The sequence below is a fragment of the Danio aesculapii genome, chromosome 19 (genome assembly GCF_903798145.1).
Source record: "Danio aesculapii chromosome 19, fDanAes4.1, whole genome shotgun sequence".
NCBI lineage: Eukaryota > Metazoa > Chordata > Actinopteri > Cypriniformes > Danionidae > Danio > Danio aesculapii.
This window is the reverse complement of record NC_079453.1, coordinates 11,837,146-11,861,581: the sequence shown is the minus strand read 5'-3', so window position 1 is coordinate 11,861,581 and position 24,436 is coordinate 11,837,146. Positions and strand designations below refer to the sequence as shown.

The 24,436-nt window shown below is 35.8% G+C and overlaps 1 protein-coding gene across 2 annotated transcripts; it reads left to right on the top strand.

Moving 5' to 3' along the window:
• The first annotated feature begins 5,096 nt into the window (after positions 1-5,096).
• cacng8a (calcium channel, voltage-dependent, gamma subunit 8a) lies at positions 5,097-23,805 on the top strand. Of its 2 annotated transcripts, none has more exons than XM_056479069.1 (6): positions 5,097-5,248; positions 8,312-8,577; positions 11,323-11,550; positions 19,095-19,178; positions 19,270-19,410; positions 22,116-23,805. In XM_056479069.1, exons 2-6 carry the CDS (start codon positions 8,547-8,549, stop codon positions 22,928-22,930), a joined length of 1,299 nt encoding a protein of 432 aa, XP_056335044.1. In that variant the 5' UTR covers positions 5,097-5,248; positions 8,312-8,546; the 3' UTR covers positions 22,931-23,805. The 2 variants fall into 2 exon arrangements, with proteins under 2 accessions (XP_056335044.1, XP_056335045.1); XM_056479070.1 differs by lacking the exon at positions 5,097-5,248 and adding an exon at positions 7,781-7,975.
• The last annotated feature ends 631 nt before the right edge of the window (positions 23,806-24,436 follow it).

The following is a 24,436-nucleotide window of genomic DNA, read 5'->3' as shown; positions in this document are numbered from 1 at the left end:
GAAAAAATATTATCAGACATGCTGTGAAAATTTCCTTGCTCTGTTAAATATCATTTGAGAAATATTTAAAAAAGAAAAAAAAATCAAAGGGGGCTGCAGATTTTAGCTCCAACTTAGCTCAACACAGCTGCAAGGATGTTTCTAGAAAGCTTAGTAAGAGCTTGATTAGCTAACCCAGGTGTATCTGATTGGGGTTGGAACTAGACTTTGCAGGACACCAGCCCTCCAGGACCAAATTTGGGCACTCCTATCACTATATATATATATATATATATATATATATATATATATATATATATATATATATATATATATATATATATAGTGGGTACAAAAAGTATTCAGACCCCCTTAATTTTTTCACTCTTTGTTATATTGCAGCCATTTTTTTATGATATTTTTTTTTTCCTCATTAATGTATATACAAAACACCCTATATTGACAGTTTATACCCTGGATTGAACATAAAACAAATAAATTGTCCTATAAATACAAGAAATATGTTTTTTTTTAGCTCGTTTTATACAAGTTTGAACAAACACTGTGTACTTCAAAAATATACTGGTTTACTGTAACCCAACATTGGCTCAAATGTGAACAAAACCCAACCGTTAGCTTTAAAAGTGTCATTTAAATGTAATTGAAGGAATTTACCCAATGGGAACCTAATTCTACATTTTGTCAGGTTAGTGGCTAATTCGGTCAAATTCATTCGATTTTGTGACTTTGTAAAAGGAGGTGTGACCCCAAACACACTTCTAAACCCAACCATCATTGGGGGTCAAGCAAATTGTACTAAAATGTATGAATGAGACAGTATAAATTCAAATGAATTAGCCACTAAATCAAAAAGTTATGAATTGGCGTGAGTTTGTGTTGGGTTTGTCCATTTTTGACTTAACTGTGGATTATGACAACCAAGCATTTTTTGGATGTACTATATATGCTACAGTACCAACTAGAACCTTTTGAACAGTTTCTGAAGTAACCAGTGGTTCATTATACTGACAAATTAACATTCAAATCATCTTCTTGCTATATGTTCCTTATGCAGGTCAATGTGGTTTGCTGTATCAGAGAGTTGAACTTGTCTCCGTGGTTTAAAACAACCTAAAAGAGGCCAAAGCTACAGTAGCTGATTCTATTAATGCAATTTTCCCTGTGGGTGTTGAAAGTTTTAAGGATCTGAATAACATGTCTGTATAATCAGTGTAAGCCTGTCTGTGGGGCAGGAATTGAGGGGAGAATGAGTGACTGGGTGACTCGATTGTGGAGAAATGAGTAAACGGCGGAGGAGTGTGTGAGCTGATGGGTCAGTGCATTAGCAATGAGCAAATCTGAGCATTCGGCCCATGTGCTTTACATATATTGACTTCATGTATGAAACCCCATTGATTCCTGCTTTCTTCTGTCTGCTTTTGATAGAATGGCCTTGAAAGACCTTGAGAAATAATCGTGTGGCATAATTTAGTGCTCAATGCGTCATGGTTATTGGGAAAGGCTCTCTGTTGTTTAAAGGAACGGTCGCATTATTGCTGCAACAGCATCACTTGAATCAGAGGAATTGCTTTCAAGGCAAAAATACCCTGGTGACAGAATAAACACCCACACGAATAAGAAAGCACAGTCTGTAATACATGCCTCTCTCAATGTGTTCAGACCACAGGGATGTTTGAAGCACTACATAACTGAGTGCTGATAATCAGTGCTGCTTCTCTACCTGAAGATGTGTGGGCGAACAGTGGCTGGTGTGTCTCTCTCTCTTCCTTTTTTCTCTCTCAGAGGAAAAAAACACAGAGGAACATGTGAGCAAATGAACACATGAGGTTGCATATCTTTAGCGTTTGCCAAGGCATAAAAATAAATGCACAACACAGTGTGCAAGATTGTAGTCGCACCAACCCAACAGAGTCCCTTACGGTTTTACACTGAAAAATAGACAGAAAGAAATAGACCTGTACTAAGTAAAATAACACAAATTAAACATTTTGGAGCCTGTGCTCCATTTTTGACCCATTTCACCATTTAAAGGGCACCTATTTTACACCTTTTACAAGATGTAAGATAAGCCCTTTGTGTCTCCAGAATGTGTCTGTAAAGTTTCCGCTCAAAATACCCATCAGATAATTTATTATAGCCTCCAGAATCTGCCCGTTTTGGTGTCTGAGTACAGTGTAGCTGTTTTTATAGTCTATGACTTTAAATGCAAATAAGCTGCTTCTCCCTGTCCACTGTTTACACCTGCATGTCTGCTTCTCATCATGCGTTACCTCAGATAAACAGCACAGTGACAGAAACAGACTCGGATAAAGCTGAAATACAGCTCATTAGTCAAAAATACCAAGTAAGTTTATTCCATGTATTTGTGGTGGAGTTTATTCAAGCCTTTCTGAAATGAGTCTCACACAAATGCCGTTTGCAGTATACACACACACAGACACATATATTAGCATTTACTGACACCATGCGGCCGTGGTGATTATATCGGTTAAGAATTACATAGCAATTTTACTCTCTTTATTACAAACATGCTCTGTTTTAAAAACGTTTTAAACATGGAACTTATAAAAATCACAGAAAGTTGTAACATATTTTAATCACAGGTTATTTGCAAAAAAATGTTCTCTGGACATGTGTGTACATGTTATTATAGAAACTGATTTGGCGTCTGCCAATCAATTCAGTAGGCGAGGAAAACCGATCTTGTACGTCACGTTGTGGTGGGCCTCAAACTCACTGGGATTTGGGTCCTGTTTTAACGTTAGGAAATTTAAAAAAAGAGACTTGTTGGGTTTATGTTAGTCCAATATGACTATGGACACACTATACCTACACACAGTTCTGTCCAAACAGCTTCCAAAAGTTGATTTTCATCATAGGTTCCCTTTAAAGTCTGCATTCTTAGTGTTTTTCTTTTTTGGAGTTCTGTTAAGAAGCCATGGAATATTTCCATTGCACAAAAGGTTCTTTACAGTGCAGTGGGAAAAGTCTGTTTAGATTTTTAAATGTCAATCACACTAAGGTATTAAAAATAAATAAATTAATTAATTAATTAATAAAAAAAAAAAATATATATATATATATATATATGTATATATATACATATATATATATGTATGCGATTGACATTTAAAAATCTAAACAGACTTTTTCCACTGCTATATATATATATATATATATATATATATATATATATATATATATATATATATATATATATATATATATATATATATATATATATATATTTAGCAGTGGAAATAGTCTGTTTAGATTTTTAAATGTCAATCGCACTAAGGTTTAAAAAACATTTTTTTCTTTAAAAAGCTAAAAGTAGAACCATTTGCTGTCGAACCCTTGGAATGTATTATGCATGATGCCAAACATATTAAACTAAAAACGTGTTGGGAGACATTTGTGTAAAATATGGACAAAAAAAATGCTGGGTTATGGTTTAAATAAAATTTAAAAGACCATATTTAACCCAATATTTAGGTTTGTCCTTACCCTTTTGGGGTTTATATATCCCAGCATTTTTAGAGTGAACACATATTTAATTTATTTTATTCATTCAATTATTCATTTAACTTTGGCTTAGTCCCTTTATTAATCAGAGATCGCCACAGCGGAATAAACCGCCAACTTTTCCAGCATATGCTTTATGCAGAGGATGCCCTTCCAGTCTTTTGCATTCGCCCTTGCATTCGCACACATTCACTACGGCCAATTTAGTTTATTTAATTCACCTACACCACATGTCTTTGGACTGTGGGGGAAACCAGAGCACCTGGAGGAAACCCACACGAACACGGGGAGAACATGCAAACTCCACACAGAAAGTGCCACACAGAGATTGCAATCGACTAGAGCCAGCGACCTTCTTGCTATGAAGCAACAGTGCTACACTAAAATCCAAAAAGTTAAGGTAATCGTTTGAGGAAACCGATTGCAACAAACCATTTAATCCTAATCCTAATGAGTCCTGTGAATTTAGTCCATTTGGGTAAATGAAGCAATTTGAGCAGAATAAAACCCAATAAATTAAAAAAAGAACTCAAACCAATAGAGTACTGTAAAACCAAATAACTTAAGGCAACTCAAACCGTTTGAGGAAATCAATTGCTACAAACTATTTGAGTAGAAATAACTAATCTATATAAGTACTGTGAACTTACTCCATTTAAGTTGAACTTGAAGTAATGGGGTATTTAATTAACTTATTACTTTCAACACTGAGTTCAACATTCTTTTCAAATGAGTAAAGTTAACTTTCAGTAAATTTGGAAAAAAAATCAAGTGACACTGAGCAGTGTCACCCTAATTAATTTTATTCTTAGTTTAAATTTTCAGCTCATTTTTCTTTTTGATCTTAATGCAGGTAACCCGACAGGTGAACATGTCTATATTTGACTCAAGGTTGTGCTAAAATTTCTTTCATATTTGTATTTTCTGAGTATATGTAATCTAATGTGAGTGTAGGTGCAAAGGTTCATTTTATTTCACTATTTTACGTCAACTCACTACTTTTTCTCCGCATATTTGCATACATTTTTCAACATTGTGTACAACAAATGCACTCAAAATGACTTTTGCTGCATGTTCAAACTACTTATTTAAAATAAGTTATTAAACAATGAAACAACACAATTGTTAAGGTTATTTTGGAAAACGTAATTGTTTTATGTTTAATCCACTAAAATTTGAAAAAAAAAAAAAAAAAAAAAAACCGAATCGATTTGTGTTGGGACAACATGAAGGAATTGTGTGGGACAGCATTTTTTTACAGTGTTGCTTTAACTGTTGTGGTTCTTGATGTTGGAGATGCATTTTAGAGGTGAATAGAGTTCATTCTGGCTAAATACCCTTTTTCACAAATGAAAATAAGATTGTGAGGTAAAACGCAAATAAATATAGCATCTGAGCTGGATAAGGTAATTAAAATAATAATATTTTAGACTAAGTATAAGTCAAACAACTAATATAATCAGTCCATTCTTTACCCTCTGACAGAATCCATACCCTTTGTTGAATTAGTTCGGCTCTGTCATTCCGCAGATCTGCTCTTAGAGAACTGTGATTTGTCTGTTGATCAATATTAAGCAAGTCCTGTCGGCTAATTCCTGCTTCAGCATCGTTTATTCACATCAACACAACTGTCTCTGAACGCCCCCTCATTCACCGCCTCTCCAGAACCGCCTCAGAGAATTACGACCGACAAGCAACAGGGATACATGTCGAAACTGCAAAGGTAAGGCGAGAATACATCAAACATTCTCATATTCAGATTATTTGATACATTTTATAAGAGTCTCTTACAGAAGTGCTTTATAAAACACTCGAAATGAATCGTGAAAATTAACCTGACGTGATGCGGGCGCTTTTACTTGACGCTTGTTTGGCTATTCAAGATATTTTTTTCAAAACTGTTTGGATTATTTGTGTTTTTGTGCTGTTATCCAGGTGTTGGATATTGTGAAATCTGTAAAAGCGCCTCGATGGCAGATGCGCGAGCTCAATGGAGATGCGCGCGCGGATTGAACGCTTAGTATCCGTCTCTTGAGAAGCGTCTGTCAGTCATTTTGATGGCATAGGGAAATCAGTCATCGGGTTTATGTTTCATCACCGCCTTTAATATCAAAACAACAAATCATTGATTTGCTGAAGGTCTCCTCGCACAGCAACATCATAGCTACGTGTTGCACTAGTGACCTATTCAACCAAGACCTATGGCGCTTGACAGTTTAAATTACATTTATTCAGGAGTCACGTATGTTACAACCATCACTGGATGCCTCTCTGTTAGCATTCATTCATTCATTCATTCATTCATTCATTCATTCATTCATTCATTCATTCATTCATTCATTCCCAGCAAGCATTTTTTATTTTTAAAAGATGTCTAATAGATGTCTAATAGACGTGCAAGCATAGTCGTCTTGGCTAAAACAAGGCTAAATTTGGGATCTCCGTGAAAATGTAATAGACGTCTAAGAATAGGCCAAAACTAGACTAGTCATCAAATAAACAGAAATGAATGACTACACATACAAAGTCTGTCTAATCTGTCTATTTGACGACTAGTCTAGTTTTGGGCTATTCTTAGATATCTATTAGATTTTAACTGAAAGACCAAGTTTAGCCTGGTTTTAGCCAAGCTGTCTACGTTTAGATGTTTATTACACGTTTATTAAACAAAAAATTGTTTGCTGGGTTCATTCATTAGCCTAATGTGTTTTGATGAAAAATGCGGTCACTTAATTGATTCCTGTATGACAACAGCAATATTAAGCACGTATGAGTCTAATTTTTGTATTTCAGTTGGTTTTGTATTTGTATTTGTTGTTGTTCCTGTTGTATAAGATTTGTGATATGACTTCAGGCATTCCTGCAAGGCACTGAATCTCTGTAGTTTCATACATTATCAGACATGACACATGGTTGCCCTGTTTTGTGAAATGGGAATGTTTTGTTCGGGAGGCCATTTGTGCCCTGGAGAAGTTCATTCATATGTATCGTTGAACCTCTTGGCTTGCCTTTTCTCCACAAACTTGAGGAATACGTGGCCATAGGAAAGCCTTCATATTTGCCGAAAAGCAAAATAAAGGGGGAAAATATAGATGTATGTATTAAAAGAGGTATAATAATAATAATAATAATAATAATAATTGTGATGATTTTATTAAATTAATTGTATGCATAATATGGATGAGAGGATTTGAAGAACAATTCAAATCAATTCAAGAAACCAGAACTTTCATGCATTTGTTTTATTTTCAATGTTGTTAGAACCCCATTTAAATGTAATAATAATTATTAATTAAATAATTAATAATGTGATTTAATTGTATGACAATTTAAATATATGTAACAGAGACCAGCTAGCGAAGTGCTATGCAGGTAAACCTCAGTCCTCTGACCTCTAAAGGTGCTCTAGCGACAAACGCTAGAGGCCATGGTCTTTAGCCTCCTTGTTAAAGCAACCAACTCCCATACAAAGAATCGCCGGTTTGATCCCAGCTCAAAACAAGATGAGTGCAGTAGGACAAAAAAAACAAACAAATTAAACATGAGGGCTCGTCCGGGATTTGAATCCGGGACCTCTCGTGTTATAGCATTGCATAATATGCATAGCTATAGCATAATATGTTTTTCAAAATAAATTTATATTATTAGAATTGTAATAATGCATCAGTTGCATTGTAACATAGAAGTGAGGAATGCTTGTGGCATAATAATTGTATAGTATAGGGCTGGGCGATTAAAAACGCCATTGTCAATATAAAAAAAGTTTTATCGATATTGACAAAATATCAATATTGTTGTCTTTGACTATTAAAACAATTTACCTTAGTAAATATAGTTTTGTTTTTTACTATAATATTTTTGTTTTTGACTATTAAAACTGCCTCAGTAATGTTGGTAAATAATAGTTTTTATAAGTGATTAAATAAAAATAAATACTAATATTCTTTAATAGATTGTTAAAAATATTCAATTATTATCGATGTCGAATGATATAAAACATGATATTGTGATACATTTTTTGCAATATTGCCCAGCCCTAGTATGTTTTTTTTACATTAATAAATGTACATAAAATTATTATTATTCTTGTTTAGTGACCAGGATTTATTCTTAATTATTAGTATATGCATGTAGCCATGATAACCTTTTATATGTATACAGTATTTCTAGGCTATATTATTTATTTATTTAGCTTTAACTTTAATCTAAACAGTTTAACTTCCTGGCAGCCTTTTTGTTTTTGACAATTTGGCATCCTGTTTTCTGAGAATGATCAGGACTGACGACAATTGCAGAACAGAACTCTAAGCAACCGCCTATTAGAGTCTGAGCTCGTCACAGGGAGACAGATCAGCTGTCCTCGCACCGCATGTCATTACCGCATCACTCAAAACACTGCTGATCGAAGCCAGGTGCATTCTGGACATCCATGACAGTGCCAAGCCACTAGGTATGTTATCATGAGCACACAGACACACACAGACTGGCATCACCTCACTCACCAACATCACACACACCATCCTGTTCTGTTCTCCACTTCAGAACGCGCTGTTGCCATGGCGACGGGATGGCGCACGCTCTGTCTTGCTTTCTATTCTCTTTTTCTTTATATATCCCTCGCTCCTCGCACGGATGTATGTGCGACGTAACCATCTCCTCTCGGATGGCATACATGTAAAGCGTATTGCTGTCATGATAATGATCGTTTAATGGCAATAATGCAAGCTTGAGGTGTGTGTTTGTTTTGTAACCCTTGTTTCTGTTCTCATTGTTTGTTTCTCTTCAGGAGGAGAAGCGGTAGGATTCCTGCCATGAAATCTTTCTGAGAGGAGAAAAGCAGCGAAACCTAGAAAATCTACACCCACCCACGGGCAGGAGAACAGGGGGAGAGAGAGAGAGAAAGAAAGAGAGAGAGAGGAAAGAGGGGAAAGAAAGAGCGAGGGATAACAGTCGATGGATGCTGCTGCTTGGACGTTCTGGTCGGCTCAATCTTCAGTGACTAGGCTTGGAGAGCTGCAGGGATGGATGGGAAGGCAAGACACATTCCTCCAGGTAATCAGATCTCATTAATGGCCGTCGGCGCTGTTATCACATTGGTTGTCATGTTTTTTGGAAGTCTGCTTCCACCATCATTTTAAGTCTAACTTTCTCGCAGATGTCTTCAGATGTTCCCGAAGTGTTGGTTGCGCAACGTTCATTGAGTTCTTTTAGTTCCCTGCTCTATCTTCTTAATAGGTTCTCATTCATTAATTTTCCTTCGGCTTAGTCCCTGATTTATCAGTGGTCACCACAGTGAATTAAACCACCACTTAATTCAACATAGGCTCCTTCTGAAAACGTAGCCCTATATACATTTCTGGAGATCGCGAATTATGTAGCCGGAAGGACGCATGGCTGTATTTCGTCTTTAAAATGAACGCTACGAGGTGGTATGGCACTGTGCCTTTACAAGCTAGCAGCTGACCGCTTGCCTTCATATGGACAACTTTCCTGCTGTTACCAGTTTGACCAGAAGCTTGCCATGTACGTCGGCAGGCTTGAGATGCAGAGAGGAGTTGACCGCAATGATGGGGTTCGAGTCCGGCGATGAACGGTTCCAGAAAGCAGGAAAGACAAAACCAAAAGCCAAAAAATTAAATAATCAAGTAAATAACAGGGTGAAAATGTGGTAAAATATGAAAATGTGGTTAAAATCAGGCTGCCACGAGGCCTTTTCTTTTTCTGGATTGCTTTTCAAAACACTGTCGGTTAGATTTAGGGGGCAAGCGGGTCAATCTGTGCTTTTTAAATTACTATCGGTTAGTCAGTCAGCCAGTCGACAGCCGCCTCTGGTGGATTTAGGCGAGAACAGCAGGCTCAAATGGCACTAATGTTAACTAATGTTAAAATTACCGAAACGTGAACAGGCCCTTTTTGAAAATACCGGTTAATTCATTCCAGCAATTTTCCAAAAAGAAAAGCTTTAACATTACTGGTATTTTGGCGGAATGCTGCTCTGTGTGAAAGCAGAAGGAAAATTGCCGGAAAGAGCGCGTTCACGTTTAGGATGTGATGACATGAGACATCTACTCCAGCCAATCAGAACAATTCACATCCGTGCTTTTATGGAAAATAAAGTTTTTGAATACTTTTCCAAACACATTTAGCTGATAGTTGATAGTCAGATAATGTTTCTATATTCATTATTAATGCCAACTGTGGAAAAGATTATCGATAAAATGATTACGACTAACCGCTGTAAGTCTACCCGGTGTGAGTTTACCTTGTTCTTAATACTTATCCATCCACAAAATTTGTAATGTAGTCAAATGTGTAAACATTTAGCTCCGGTTACCACTTCTGCCGTTGGATGTCTCTGGGATAAAAGCAACTGTATGCATGAATGCTAAAGCTTTAAATAAAACTATCAACAAATGTCTGACCCCTATAATGTTTACAAATACAAGCGCTGCGGTTTAGAGGTCGTTTCTGGTTAATGATGTCAGAATTTACCGGTATTTTGGAATGGAAGTGTGAATGAAAAATTCTGGAACGTCCTTGCCTGCGTGAAAAGCACTTTTTTAAACTTACCGGTAAAGTCGTCCCGGTTAATGTTCTTGATATTTACCAGTATTACTGTGTGAGAGAGGCTGGTGATTCTGCTTATTCCATCCTAATGTAAAGTCCTCAAAAAGAAATGCAAATTAGGAGTGTTTCCATTAAGTTGTTAGAGCGGCTGACTGTAGAATTGGTAACCTACCAACCGTAAACAAAGCACAAAGCATAATGGAGTCACGTGGATGTAATATTCGCTAGGTTAGAGTTAATTCGGCAAATGTGATTCCATCTCCTCGTAATTGATTTAACCCTTTGTTGCACAAGTCCAAAACCACCTCAAGTGTGTGAAAAAAACAAATAACGCAAATCTTATTCGAAATTTGTCATTTCCATCACTCTTTTTCTATACAATTCTTTAAAACAGGTTGAGAAAAACCCAGCAGAGACTTTTGAAATGGTGCAACATATGTCACATTTATAGAACAGTAGTGTTGAATGCTTGATTCTGATTGGCTGTTGAACAGTCAAAGGTGTGCAGTTATTTTCAGATAAAAGCACAGCTAAAGTAATTCTGGGCAGGTCTTCACTGCATTAGTTCCATATTACTACGCCGAATGATTCTGCTATTTTAAAAAACAGCCTACAACAGATTAAAAAAATCTAATTAAAGCAAACAATAGGCTTTAGATGAAATGTGTAAGAGACTAATCAGCTGTTTGAGGACTGAAAACAGTCAAATGTATTGGGTGTAAATATAATATGTGCAGTAAAAGTGGAATAATCCGATACATTCATTCATTTTCCTTCAGCTTAGTCTGTTATTTATCATGGGTCGCCACAGCGGATTGAACCGCCAACTACTCCAGCATTTGTTTTCCGCAGCGGATGCCCTTCCAGCTGAAACCTAGTACTGGGAAACACCCATACACTAATACACACACACACACACACACACACACTCATACACTGCAGCCAATTTAATTTATTCAATTCACCTATTTCTTTGGACTTTGGGGAAAACCAAAGCACCCGAAGCAAACCTACACAAAGACAGGGAGAACATGCAAACTTCACACAGAAATGTAATCTGGCCCAGCCGGGCCTCGAACCAGCGACCTTCTTGCTGTGACACGACAGTGCTAACCACTGAGCCACCGTGCTGCCTCTAATACATTGGCTTATTAAAAAATAATGCATTGCTTTTGTATTAAATAGCTGGCTTATCGTCAATTATTCTTTACTTGCGTTCTCTGATTTCAGCCATGGTGTGGTGCGAGCGGGGGATTCAGGTGCTTCTCACCACCGTTGGAGCATTCGCAGCCTTCGCCTTGATGACCGTGGCCATCGGCACAGACTACTGGCTGTACGCTCGCGCCTTCATCTGTAACAGCACTGCCAACTCCTCTCAGGATGACCCGCACAACAAGGACAAGAAGGACCCGGGAGCCCTCACCCACTCCGGTCTCTGGAGGATCTGCTGCCTGGAGGGTGAGTGAACGGCTGGGTCTGTGTGAGGGGGCGAAGGATTGGGCCATGTGTGAATGTGAGGAGGAAATGATGTGTGAAGGAGGGCTCAACCTGTGCAGTCTGACAAAGTCATTAATGGAAGTTTTATAGTGAAGAAGGGCAAATGGTTGCATTTAAGATTTGTATTTTAGACCAGTGCCTTTTATTATGCTTTATTTGGATGGTAAGTTTAATTCATCATTACTTTATAACTTTAGATAGTTTAAGGTCAGTAGGACTTTTTAATGCTTTTGAAAAAAAAGCTGCATTCATTTGATTGACAATAGAGATATTTTTATTATTATTATTATTAGTAGTAGTAGTAGTAGTAGTAGTAGTAGTAATAATAATAATAATAATAATTATAATACTGAAAATGATTGTGCTGCTTTATTTTTTTTGAATATCTTATTTAGGACTTTTTGGTAAATAGAAAGATCAGTGTATCAAATTATACCAATTTAATGAATGGCATGGCATAGTTGACATCTGCATAAGTTCATTTCTTCTGTCATAAAAATACATAGTAAAAAACTCATAGAGATTTGAAAACAACTTGAGGGTGAGTAAATGGTTAAAAAACATTTTGGGGTGAGAGCTAATTAAATGAATTTAAATTCATTTAAATTACTCATACTAATTAATAAATAAGGGATAATGTACATTCAGCCGGTTGTTCTTGCAGTATTAAGCCAGAAAAGCTTTTCAGCCACCTGATGCGAATACCTAAATAGTTTTATTCTGCCGAAACAACTGGCTGGATGTACATTATCCCATTTATTGCACTACTTGCCACAAGACTAAACATTTAGACATAAATGAACATTGTTCTGAGCTGTAAAAGTTTACTAGCTCTTCAACTGAATATAAAGATTGGGGAAACAGTCAGCAGGACCCATCGAAGAAGGCTTTAAGACCAAGTGGAATCCTGTATTAGCTGTTGTGACTTTTTGGCCAATGAAAGTCCAACATCTGTGCAAGAAAACATACAATCTGACGAAAGTGAAGTCATCTTTCACTACTGACCTACTGTAATGTTGTTAAATAGAGAAAACATTTTACAATTAACTTTTATTCCAAACCTTATTCTTCAAACAAAAAATGACCAATAAAAAGGTGTGAAGCATCAAAGGTGGCCCATATTAAAGTTAATTTTAATACTTATCAGGCTATTATCCATAAATTTTCAATTTCACTTTTTAACAAGAGAAAAATTTAGAAAAAATGTGAAGCTCTGCATTATTATTGTTATTTATTTTTTATTATTAAAACGGCCAAATTCTAAGTGAGGAAAGTTTAATGTGCTGGCCAGATTGTTGTTTGCCTAATCATTGAACATAAGCTAGTTTTTAATTGAAAAAAAAAATTACGAATCCTATTTTTTTTTATTTCTTAATAATAAATCATGTAATAAATTACTATGTTTTTTCAAAATCTTTAAGGAAATGTTTTAGTACATCAAAAAGTTTGCTTCTGATAACCATTCAACAAGCTTTTTAACCAAAAAATGCTTAAAAGTCATTAAAATGCAGTATTAAACCTCATAATTAAATAGAAAATGAGGCAAATAACTGCAAATAAGTCCACTTTTTGAGGAAAAAGTACCACCCCTTGTATGGGTGTTTCCCAGTAATGGGTTGCAGCTGGAAGGGCGTTCGCTGCATAAAGCATATGCTGTATAACTTGGTGGTTCATTCCACTGTGGCGACTCCAGATTAATAAAGGGACTAAGCTGAAAAGAAAATGAATGAGTGAATGAATGAATATATATCAGCCTGATCTCACGAGAAGACGTAAGTATTTTACGTTTTGTCAGTTTAGTGGCTAATTCATACAAATTCAGTTCAGAGTTCAGTCGCACGAAATTGTACGATTTTTAAAAAACAGGCATGGCACCTAACCCCATCCCTTAACCAAACCATCATTGGGGGATGAGCAAATCGTACTAAATTGTAAGAATTAGATCGTACAAATTCATACGAATTAGCCACTAAATCAAAAAGCTACAATAGGAAATAAATAGCTTACAAATAAATTTTATATTTGGAATCACCAATTTATTCCAGCTTTACAGCTGTCCCAAGCTAATCTGCATGCATACTCAAAGCCATAAAGGAGCTCTGAGATTCCAGCACGTTTATCGACCCCAGAGGGTTCATAACAACGAAGGTCCATAAACGATTATAAAGAATATGCATCTGGACCAAGCCCTTTCCCCAGAGAATTGTCAGTCTATAACAATCAATGCTTCTTTACTAGATCAGACATCACCTTGTCAATAAGTAACAACCATCAAAGAATATTTTACGTGTTCCATGTCCACATTATCTTCCTCTAAATAATGCCACATCCGATCGAGCTGGTTGTCTGAAGTAATACCAAACTTATTGTTGATGCCAAATCACCTCCCAAAATGCCAACAGCCTCTTTATTTACAAGTTTGCGGGTGTTCAGGTAATTGCTGTTGTGTGATTTGGATTAATTCATGAGATCAGATGAAACTGACTGTACCGTACCTTAGTTAAATATAAATTATAAAACCAGAGAACATTTGTTTTCAAATTAGTTTTGCAACATTGTTGCCAAAACAAACAATGATGCTGCAAAAACTGTTGTAAAAAATGTCTGTAATAGGGTTGTCACTATACTAGAATTCAATACCAATCGATACTGAAATCTTAAAATGATCCATTTCCCACTAACATTTTGAGTGCTTTTGAGCATGTTCTTAAACAGTGCTGATTTGCCATTGTGTTCACGGGCTCAGAAGAAATGACTGTGATGAGTTCGGTGAACTGATGATCTTCACGGCCAATCACTGTTTATACTGAGTGTAAGCACAGATACAGGGACACTGGAGAGTTTTAAAACCGCTATTCACCAGCGGATCACCTAAAAGAAAAACCAGCTGATTGACATGGCTTTGAAACTGAAATCGCATACTTCCATACTATATAGTACACTATAAACAGTATGCGAGCCGAGTAGTATGTCTGAATTGATAGATTTTAAAAAAACAGTATGTGAAAAATACCCAGATGAATGATTATTTCTGGTGAGATTTTAAAGTGCGCAACTGATGGGTGTGAATGGGAGTAAAGGGACGCAACTGATGCGGGTAGGTCACATGTTCATGACAAAATGGCGGATGTAGTGTGTCCGAGTTCCATTCATACTACTTGCATTCATACTGTATAGAACATACTTTTCTAACGGTCGATTTAACTTCAGATGCAGTACCTACTCAGTAGTAGGCGATTTCAGATGCAGCCTGTGTTTGCAGTCTTCTACGCTCTACAGTCTTCAACAGCGCTGTAAGAAGTGGTGCCTCCAGATCTGTTTAGCCAGTGTAGCTCATGTTCAGCTGGTTGTTTTAACAGCACACGGGTCTCTGGAGACAGGTTTTAAACTAACTCACACTGTATTTTTTTTTATATATTCAGTTGCATTAGAAACCCAGAGGAGTGCATGTCAGTGGCTGTGATTATGCGGTGAGTCATGGCAGGTCAAAGGTGCCATGCAGCATAATCACACCAGACAAAAACAAAGTCATTTCCACTTATTATATTGCTCACTTCAGTCCTCTGCTTTATTCAGTGCAAAAATAATTCTATTTTTAAGGGTATTTGATATCATTATTATTACCTTTTTTGCATTTTACAGTACCCATATGTTTTAATATTTTTTTGTATAATGTTTATTGCAATAGTAATTCTGTTGCAAAGCATCATGGTGAAGTAGGTTCAGTGTTTATGATGAAAATAATTGTAATTAATTGTAATTCTGAATTATAAAAATAATAAAATTTGTTTTCAAAATTAAAAAAATATATATTATATATATATTTTTTACTATATCACATTTAATAATGATAAAAAAATTAAAATTTCTTTTAAAAATATATAATAATGTAGCTATTTTTTTGACTTTTGAAATCTTTATTTATTTTTATAAAAATAATAAGAAATTTAGAACCAAGTTCAGAGTTGTCTATAGCAGAGATGCAAAGTTGGCCCATGGTAACCTTTGATTTGGCCCGCCAACCAGAGCTTGACATTAACACCCGCCAACCCCCCAAATGCGGGTAGATTTCAGCTGTGGCGGGTTAGACAGATATTCTCACTAGCCACTTTGGCTGGTTGAAAATAATTTTTAATTGTAGTTTTCTTAAAAGCAGGGTTGGACAGTAAAGATGGCCCAATATTTGTGCAAATGTGATCTTAGAATTGAGAAGCAGCACGACTGACAAAAATAACTGTGTTCGCGCCAGGGCCAGATTAACCAATAGACATTATGGGCACAGGCCTAGGGTCCCTGCACTTGAGGCCCCTGCGAGTGGGGAAAAAAAAAACAGATTTTGGAGCGTCTATTTAGGCTAAGTGCAAACTAATATTAACCGTGTGCGCGTGACCATCCTTTCATTATCACACACAATATTTCTTTCACCTGCTTGCTTTTGCTTACAGTTATTTTTGTTAATATAGTTTAATTATAATTTGCAATAACATTGCTTTAATGGGAGATTAACTCTCAGTTTATGTGTAGTTAACTGGTGATCTAAGACCTTTAGCCAGGACAGATTACGGTGCATATTTTAGATAGATGAAAATAGTTATTTTTTAAATCTCGAAAAAAAAGAAATTGTAAAAAACATTTAGTTGAATAAAAAATGCATGTATACAGCTATATTCAGCTTATTTTGACAAATTTACAATTTGTGGCTAAGAAAAAATTATTTATTTATTTTTGGTGTGGTCAGAGATAAATTTGGTAAATCCTTCATTTTGAGCCCAGAAACGTCATGTAAAATAAAAACTAATAGCAATGCGACACAACCTTTTCTCATACACACTGAGCAAGCTCATACACGACAGAGAAAAAAGTTAAATGAATAAGGAGGCATGTGGACATAACACAAAATCAAACACATTCTTTCACTTTCTAGTGAAAATGGGGAGTGACTAGTAATGTTGGAAATCTACAAGCCATAGTGGCTGGTGATCAAAAAAGTTAATGTCAAGCCCTGCCGCCAACCAATCAGTTAAGAGATGGACAAATGATGGGGAAAGTTGGGGCAAATCCCTCAAACAGAGATTGTCATTTCTAATACAACATAACCTTTTGTTAAATTATTAACACGATTAAAGCATTTTTTTTCTATATATTTTAAATATGATTAAATTAGGAAGTTACTATGGCAACTTTAGTGTAAAACAGTTTGGTGTATTTAGCTTTGGGCCACCACCCTCAATCAAGTTTGGTATTTGGCCCTTCATAATAAAAAGTTTGGGCACCCCTGCTCTATAGAATGTTGTAATGCATGCAATCAGCATAATAATATAAATATATTAATAATAATAATAATAATAATAATAATAATAATAATAATAATAATTATTATTATTATTATTATTATTTTTATTTTTATTATTATTATTATTATTATTATTATTATTATTATTATTATTATTATTATTATTATTATTATTATAGTAATAAATCTAATAAAAGACATTTAAAATCAAAATTTTCACACCCCAAGAAAAGAAAAGTCTTGGGCAAGTTTCAGTTCTCCATAAATCATATTTTTTTTATTTTACTTTTTAAAATTTAAATCAAGAAAAGTCATGGTAAATATTTTATGGTGAAGGATATTCAGTGTTTCCACTAAAAAGTGGTGATAAATAGCTTCATAATAATATTAATACCTTCATAATCATCCCTAAACACTAAAAGTTCTGCAAAACACAATGAAATAATTGTCATCTATAATGGTTTATGGTTTCAAACGCAGATATCCCTTAAGACGTTAAGTACGAAAATGGCCATAAGCAGAATATCAACATGTTGACTAAAGTGAATATTTTATATGACATGAGACAGAGGGAAAAAAAAAGGAATAAGAGAAAAAGAGAATGACAGAGGGTGCGCTGCATGATGCCTTTGACCTGAGGTGACTCACAGCCATTGACATCCACTCTCAATCCATTTCCAACAAAACACCTCAGCCACTGTTTCAACAAACCCCATTTAGACACCTTTTGGCTTTAGAACGTTGGCCAATTTTTTTTTTTATTTATAGTGACTTTGAGAAATAAAACAGGAAATGATTAAGGAAACAAATCAGGACACTTCATGCTGAACTTAAACAAGACACCCACGCTCTTTAAAGTGTGCGTGAACCGGAAGCTGCTAAGAGTTATATTTCAGCATGTTAAAGTATTTCCAACTAAAACTGAATATTGAGTTAGAGGCAGTCTTTCATATGCGCATCATTCCCTCAAACTAATGGTAAGAGGGGCGTGGTTAAGAATATTGTTGCTGAAGTCGTCAAACTGACATCAAAAGCGAAGGACGGCCACTCCAGACACTGAAGCCAATGGTCAGACTTTGATTGAAGATTACCAAAGATTACTGTTTTTTTTTCAGTGGATTAACTTGCACAGATTAATTGTCCATCTAAAGAATAACAATGTGCACTATCAAAAGAACAATTTTATAAAAAATATATATATATTTTTAATAGTGCAGAAAGGTTCACTAGAACATAATAGAAAATATGTTTAAAAATGTATTTATTTTTATTATTGTTCACTGAAAGGTTCTATACCGGGAAGCAAAACTGATTCTTTGAATGGCATTTCTGTGAAAACTCTTTTGGAAACTTTATTTTTAAAAGTACAAGCAGGTGTTGAATCACTGATGCGAAGTGCTGCTTTACGTAGCAGCTCCTCCAGTATTTTGTGGTGCATTTTTCTGGGGCCTAAAATGCAATACTTTCAGCATTTATTGTGCTGTTTTGTAGTTAAAACATACAGAGAAATCTCTGCAACAATTCTGGAAGTCTTGCAAAATTTATATTACTTTATTGAACTTGAGAAAAAGGAAACAAAGAGAAACTAAAGTGTTTACCTTTTTATCCAATAAAGTCTACTATTTCATATTTGACACATACAGGACAATAAATGATCATAATAAATGAAATAAAAGAGCTCAGTCAAAAATGCTGAGTCACAAAATCCTGGAGGCACTGATTTATTTTTAGAAATTAGGGCTTGGAAATTATTTTAAAAATGCACATTCATGCACATTTTGTCAGTGAAGTCGGTTCTAGTAAACCTCTAGCATGTGCTTTCAGATAATTTACTACACAGAGTTGTAGTTCACTGATATGCAAAATCGAAATTGATTTAATTAACCAATAATGACATTAGGATGATCATTCTGTGATAATGACAGCTGTTTGCATTGCTTCCCGATGAACTGCAGCTCTATGTAGTAACTGCTGCTTCTGTGAGATGATTACTTAGTTGTGCGATTGTTAGTCACATAAAATAAGTAAAATCTTCTGTTTAAAATGATGGGTTTCCTCTTTGTGGGAGTTATTTCATGAGTGAACCCTCTGGCCTTCGGAGGATATTTACTGCTGATCACACAACCATGCTTTCCCGACAAGATGTGCATGACAACAGGAGCATTGCTCGATTGGATTTGCGATTTTATTTTGATTAATCTCTTGTGTTCAGGACTAAAGCGAGGAGTTTGTTCCCAGATTAATCATTTCCCAGAGGATGCGGATTATGACCAGGACGCTGCTGAGTACCTTTTACGTGAGTCTTTATGGTCTTTTATGGTCCATTAATTTTATATATGGGAAGAAATTATGCATTTATTTGTATTCTTTTTTTCTTCTTCTCGTAGGTGTGGTCAGAGCCTCTAGTATATTTCCAATCCTCAGTGCCATATTATTGCTGCTAGGTGGAGTGTGTGTGGCATCCAGTCGCTTCTACAAAACCAAAAGACACATCATTTTGGGAGCAGGCATTTTGTTTGTGGTGGCAGGTAAAAATCTTTCTTGTGACACTTACAGAATACAAATTTACAGTAATTATGGATCCTAATTTTGTGAGTTTATTAAATTGTCGTGACATTATTTTGTACCACATTTCAATGTCTCATTCAGAACCAACTTACAATCCATGCAATAAATTAATTTCTAAAATGAATAATAGTAATATTAATATTTCTTTCCTGTGATACAAAGCTAATTTTAGCAGCTTTTCATTTTAGCAGCTTTTTATTTTATTTTAGCAGCTGTTACTTTAGTCTACAGTTTCACACATTTGTTGTAGATAAAATTTTTGCTAATGCCTTTACTATGATTACGATTAAAAAGAGATAAGCTAATTTCAAATAGATTATTAATATTAGTAACAACAGTTAATTGTCTACTAACTGAAATTGTTTAATTTGAAATGCTAAAATTACTAAAACTGAAGTAAAATTAAATTAATTCTCAATAGAAATACTGAAAATGTTTTCAGTTTTGGTTTGGTTTTGGTAATCCTTTAAAATTTTTTGATTGTATCCAGAGTAGGGCTGCACAATATATCGTTTCAACATCAATAACGCAATGTGCGAATCTGCAGTAGTCACATTGCAGGATCTCAAGCTATTTCAATTGAATTTAAACCATTTGGACATGAAATGATAAAGTTCCTCTTTAACAAACATTAATTGTTTAATTATTTATACTATGAAGACCAAAAACCATAAAGCAATGTTCATTTCATTTTCATCTTTGTTCTGATGTTTTCATTTGTTCTTTAATTAATTTATTGTATGTACATTTTTTAGTTACAATTTTGTACATTTTTATGCAGATAGACCCTAGAAATTGTCCTAATCAATGTAAAATTATGTTTTTTTTTCAGATAAATATCTTGTAAAATTATATTTAAAAAAAAATACGATTGGAATGTAATTTTTTCCCATTATCGTGCAGCCCTAAGTATTACATATGGGGCAGTGGAGAAATGGGCTTAACTGTCCATCCCATATTCCACTCTGAGATATCTCATCACCCTATAGTTTATATTATTCTGGGTATGAACATGCATGTCCACCAAAGCTTTTTTTGTGCTGTTCTATAAGCACACTGACCAACTAAATCCCTGGTCAGATCACACGATTTTTATTGTCGGTTACGAAAGTCACTTTGTCAGATTATGCTATTTTATCTTGATAAAATCTTGACTTGGGTAACAAATGTGCCAGGCTATATGTTTCTTCACAATAAGTCATCCAGTTACATCTACGACGAGCGTTTTTTTTCCCAAAGCAGTCAAAGGTGTTGCTAAAACAAAATTTCTTATCTCAATTTCAATTTTTTTTAATCTTATTTCAATCTCAATAAACACTGATCCTTGCTGACAACTAATAACTACTTTTTAAAAGAGCATTCCTTACAACATGGATAGGATCAAACTTATGATTCCTTTCTAATATTAAGATATTTTCTTTTAAATCTAAATGTATATTTTTCTGTCAGGGTTGCTTAATAAACACTCCCTCGTCTGAATTTGCCGCAAGTAAGACGGAGAAAGTGAAAGCACATCAGCAGCAAGGAAAAAATCAGATGCTTAAGACATAATCTTTAAAATAATGACATATTAAAAATTAGCTAATATATGACAGAGGTTTGTGATACAACGACTACAGTGAAGCATTAATTAAATCCTTATTTTCCACAGAGCGAAACAAATCATCCACCGGCACAGTTTAGGTACAGGACGGACACAAACAAAAATATAATTTGTATGTTTTTCTTGGAAAAAAATATTTTTGAAGCCTATATTAAACTGTTTTCACTATTAATGACGAATCTGAATAAGCAGATCATGCTTTTACAACATATTCGCAGCACTGAACATGTTCCCAGATTACCTCGGAAGATCAAACTTGCTTGGAAGGTTGAGAGAACTCAGAAACTCACTGTGAGAACGGAGATGTCTGCATATTTGTGCCAGTCTGTCAGATAAAATTGCTTAATACATCTTAATATTTTTGAGAATGTAGTTAAGGTTTGCATAACCAATGATTGATCTTTTGATCTATTTTTTGATTACCTGACTAGCACTTGCTGAGATATACGAGAAATTATGTGCTACTATTGCACATTGTCACCCACGAGACGGAACTCTTCGTGAAGAATGGAAATAAAATTAAACATGCTAGACTTTTTTTACAATGGTGTCGTGAAGCGTTGCAGACATGGTATCGGTTGTCGTGAACTATGCCACAGTACACAGGAAGAAACAATTGAATCTTGTGTCATGACACCATTCGTTGTTTACAAATCCCCACAACACACTACGTCGTGACAAATTCGTGTGATATGACCAGGGCTTAAATCAAAGCTCTTTTTTTAAACTCAGTGCTTCAATTGACAGCAACAGAAAAAGATCAGCTTGCTTTTCTGCAGCACAAAAACTTCGATGGAGAGGCGCCCTTAGTGTAACATTAGTCTAGTGGTTCTCAATTTCTGTTCTCGGGTCCCCCGCCCTCCATATTTTGTGTTTTCCTTATTTATTACACCTTAATCAGATCATCAGCTCATTAACAGAGAGATCTATGTACTGATCCTTGTGTGTCATATCAGGGAGACATACAAAATGTGCAGGACGTGGGGGCCCGAGGACTGAAATTTAGAACCACTGCATTAGTCTAACAATCTAAACTAACATTTTATTCACATTTTAATTCAGGCCTGAGCAACATCATAGGGGTCATTGTGTACATCTCGGCGGCGCTAAGCGACATCTCTCCCAAAAAGGATGAGGACAAGAAGTGGCACTACTCCTACGGCTGGTCCTTTTACTTCGGCGGCCTGTCGTTCATCCTGGCGGAGGTGGTGGGCGTCTTGGCCGTCAACATTTACATCGAGCGCAACAAAGAACTGCGCTGCCGCTCGCGCACCGACCTCTTCCGCAGCACCACCTCTGCTGTGTTACGCCTGCCGGGATACCGCTTCCGCCGGCGTTCATCCCGGTCCAGCTCACGCTCCACAGCAGAGCCGTCCCGCTCCCGTGAACAATCGCCCACGTCAGCCATCGCTCCCAAAAACTTTGGCCCACCGCTCGCCGCCGGCCCTCCACCATTTTCAGTAGCCACGCTTCCCAATCCACACACACACTCCGGAGGAGGAGGCGGAGGAGGAGGAGGAGGAGGAATGGGGGATATTTCGATGTATACACTAGGTAGGGAAGGTAAGCCACCAATGTATGGCACAGTCGACCGTGCAACGCTTTACCAGCTGCACAATTACTTTCCCACAAAGGAAGGTGGTGGAGGAGGAGCGCTCATGACAGGGACACTGCCATCTATTTCCAAGTCCAATCTGGCTGCGTCGGCCAATGCCACCCTCAATACCTCGTCTTCCTCCGGGCCACAACAGCCTCCGCTGTCCGCCGGATCCTCCGCCACCATGGAGAGGGATCGAGGACTGGGAACCTTGGATCGACTGGGAAAAGGAGACAGTTCAAACACTAACACTCTCAATAGGAGAACGACACCGGTGTAACGAAAGGCCAAATGATTGCGAAAAGAAGCGAGTAAAGCGGGAAGAACAGGAGAGAAAAAAAGGGCTGAGAAATAAAAGAAGGCAACGGCGAAGAGGCGAACACGAAGGCAATACATCCTCTTTTTTTCTCTCCATTTACGTTTTGTTGAACATGGTGACTTGAGTAACAGAATTCCATCCGCACTTCTTATTGATTCATGTTGAAATACTTGATGTGTGTGATGGTGATCTTTCGGTTCTTCGAGCTCTTTCAATTCCAGTGCTTTATCATCAGGTTTATACCTGTAACTTATTTAGCATTCCAGTATAGTTGTTGTTTTTTTTATTATTTTACCATGGTAATTGTTACTGCTGAGTTAACTCCGACATTCTACATTTTTATTTGTCCACAATTTTACATTTCCTTTCGATAAATGAACTCAAACTGTGATATTTTCTTGCACATATTGACACTATATTTCATGATGTCATTTAATGTGTCAAGCATGTGTCAATTCTGCGAGAGTGTGATGAATATTAAACATTTTCTTTTTTTTTAGTTTTTATGAAAATTGATAATATTTAGATCTGTGAAATTTTTCATCGTAACCGTAAGTGTACAAGTAGTTAAGTCTTCATATGAATATATTTGATTTATTTATCATATTAACAGTCTTAATATTGTTACGATGGGATAACAATTATAACGAACTGCTTTCGAGTCAAAAGAAAGGACAGAATGCAGAAGTGAAAGGCATTCGTTCCATGGGAGCAATACATATACCTAAAAAACCTCACCAGAAAAGACAAAAAATATATAGTATATTATGAATATATATATAAAAATCTATATCAAATTGTGTGTGCGTGTGTGTGGAAAAACTTTTTTGGTAAAAATAAAAATATGATATATTCTATGAATGTGTAAAACAGATCTATGTGCATACTGTTAGCAGCTTTGACTGCAGCATATTATTTTCATGTTTATTTGTAACTTTGTATGCATGATTCATATCTAATATATGATATATTCATAATGCTCTGCCTTTTGGCTTTGTGTGCGTCGCGTGTATGTGCTCTTGCAGATGGATTGAGGATGACAGAGAAGGGTCAAAGGGAAGGTCATCATCAACACCCAGAGGACTAGTGAGAAATTTGATATGCGCACATATTTTTACATAACAAAGAGATGCTCTTCCTCTAATTATTATTTTACAGCACGGCAATGGAGGGCAGATTTATTTTAAGAAAACCATTAAGTGGCTATTTGAATTACCTTAATAGACAGTGGCTCAGTAAGAATCTAATACAGTATAACGCACATAATATTCCTGGATGTTAGCATTTTGCTAAGCTAATAAAGCAGCACTCAATATGTACATATAAAAAACAAAAATAATTTAGATTATATTGAGTTTAAGATATTATTAAGATTTTAATTATATTATTATTGACTTTATTATGATAGGGTCGTATAATATCTGACAAGTGTATTGAGAGATAAAGGCAGGGAGAAAGGGACTATGG

What these genes read in the sequence shown, in the direction of transcription:
- cacng8a (XM_056479069.1), top strand. Translation starts at nt 8,547, where the DNA reads ATGGATGGGAAGGCAAGACACATTCCTCCAG. An exon ending in CGCTGCTGAGTACCTTTTAC is followed by an intron (nt 19,179 to 19,269) that starts GTGAGTCTTTAT and finishes TTCTTCTCGTAG; the next exon opens with GTGTGGTCAGAGCCTCTAGT. An exon ending in CATTTTGTTTGTGGTGGCAG is followed by an intron (nt 19,411 to 22,115) that starts GTAAAAATCTTT and finishes ATTTTAATTCAG; the next exon opens with GCCTGAGCAACATCATAGGG.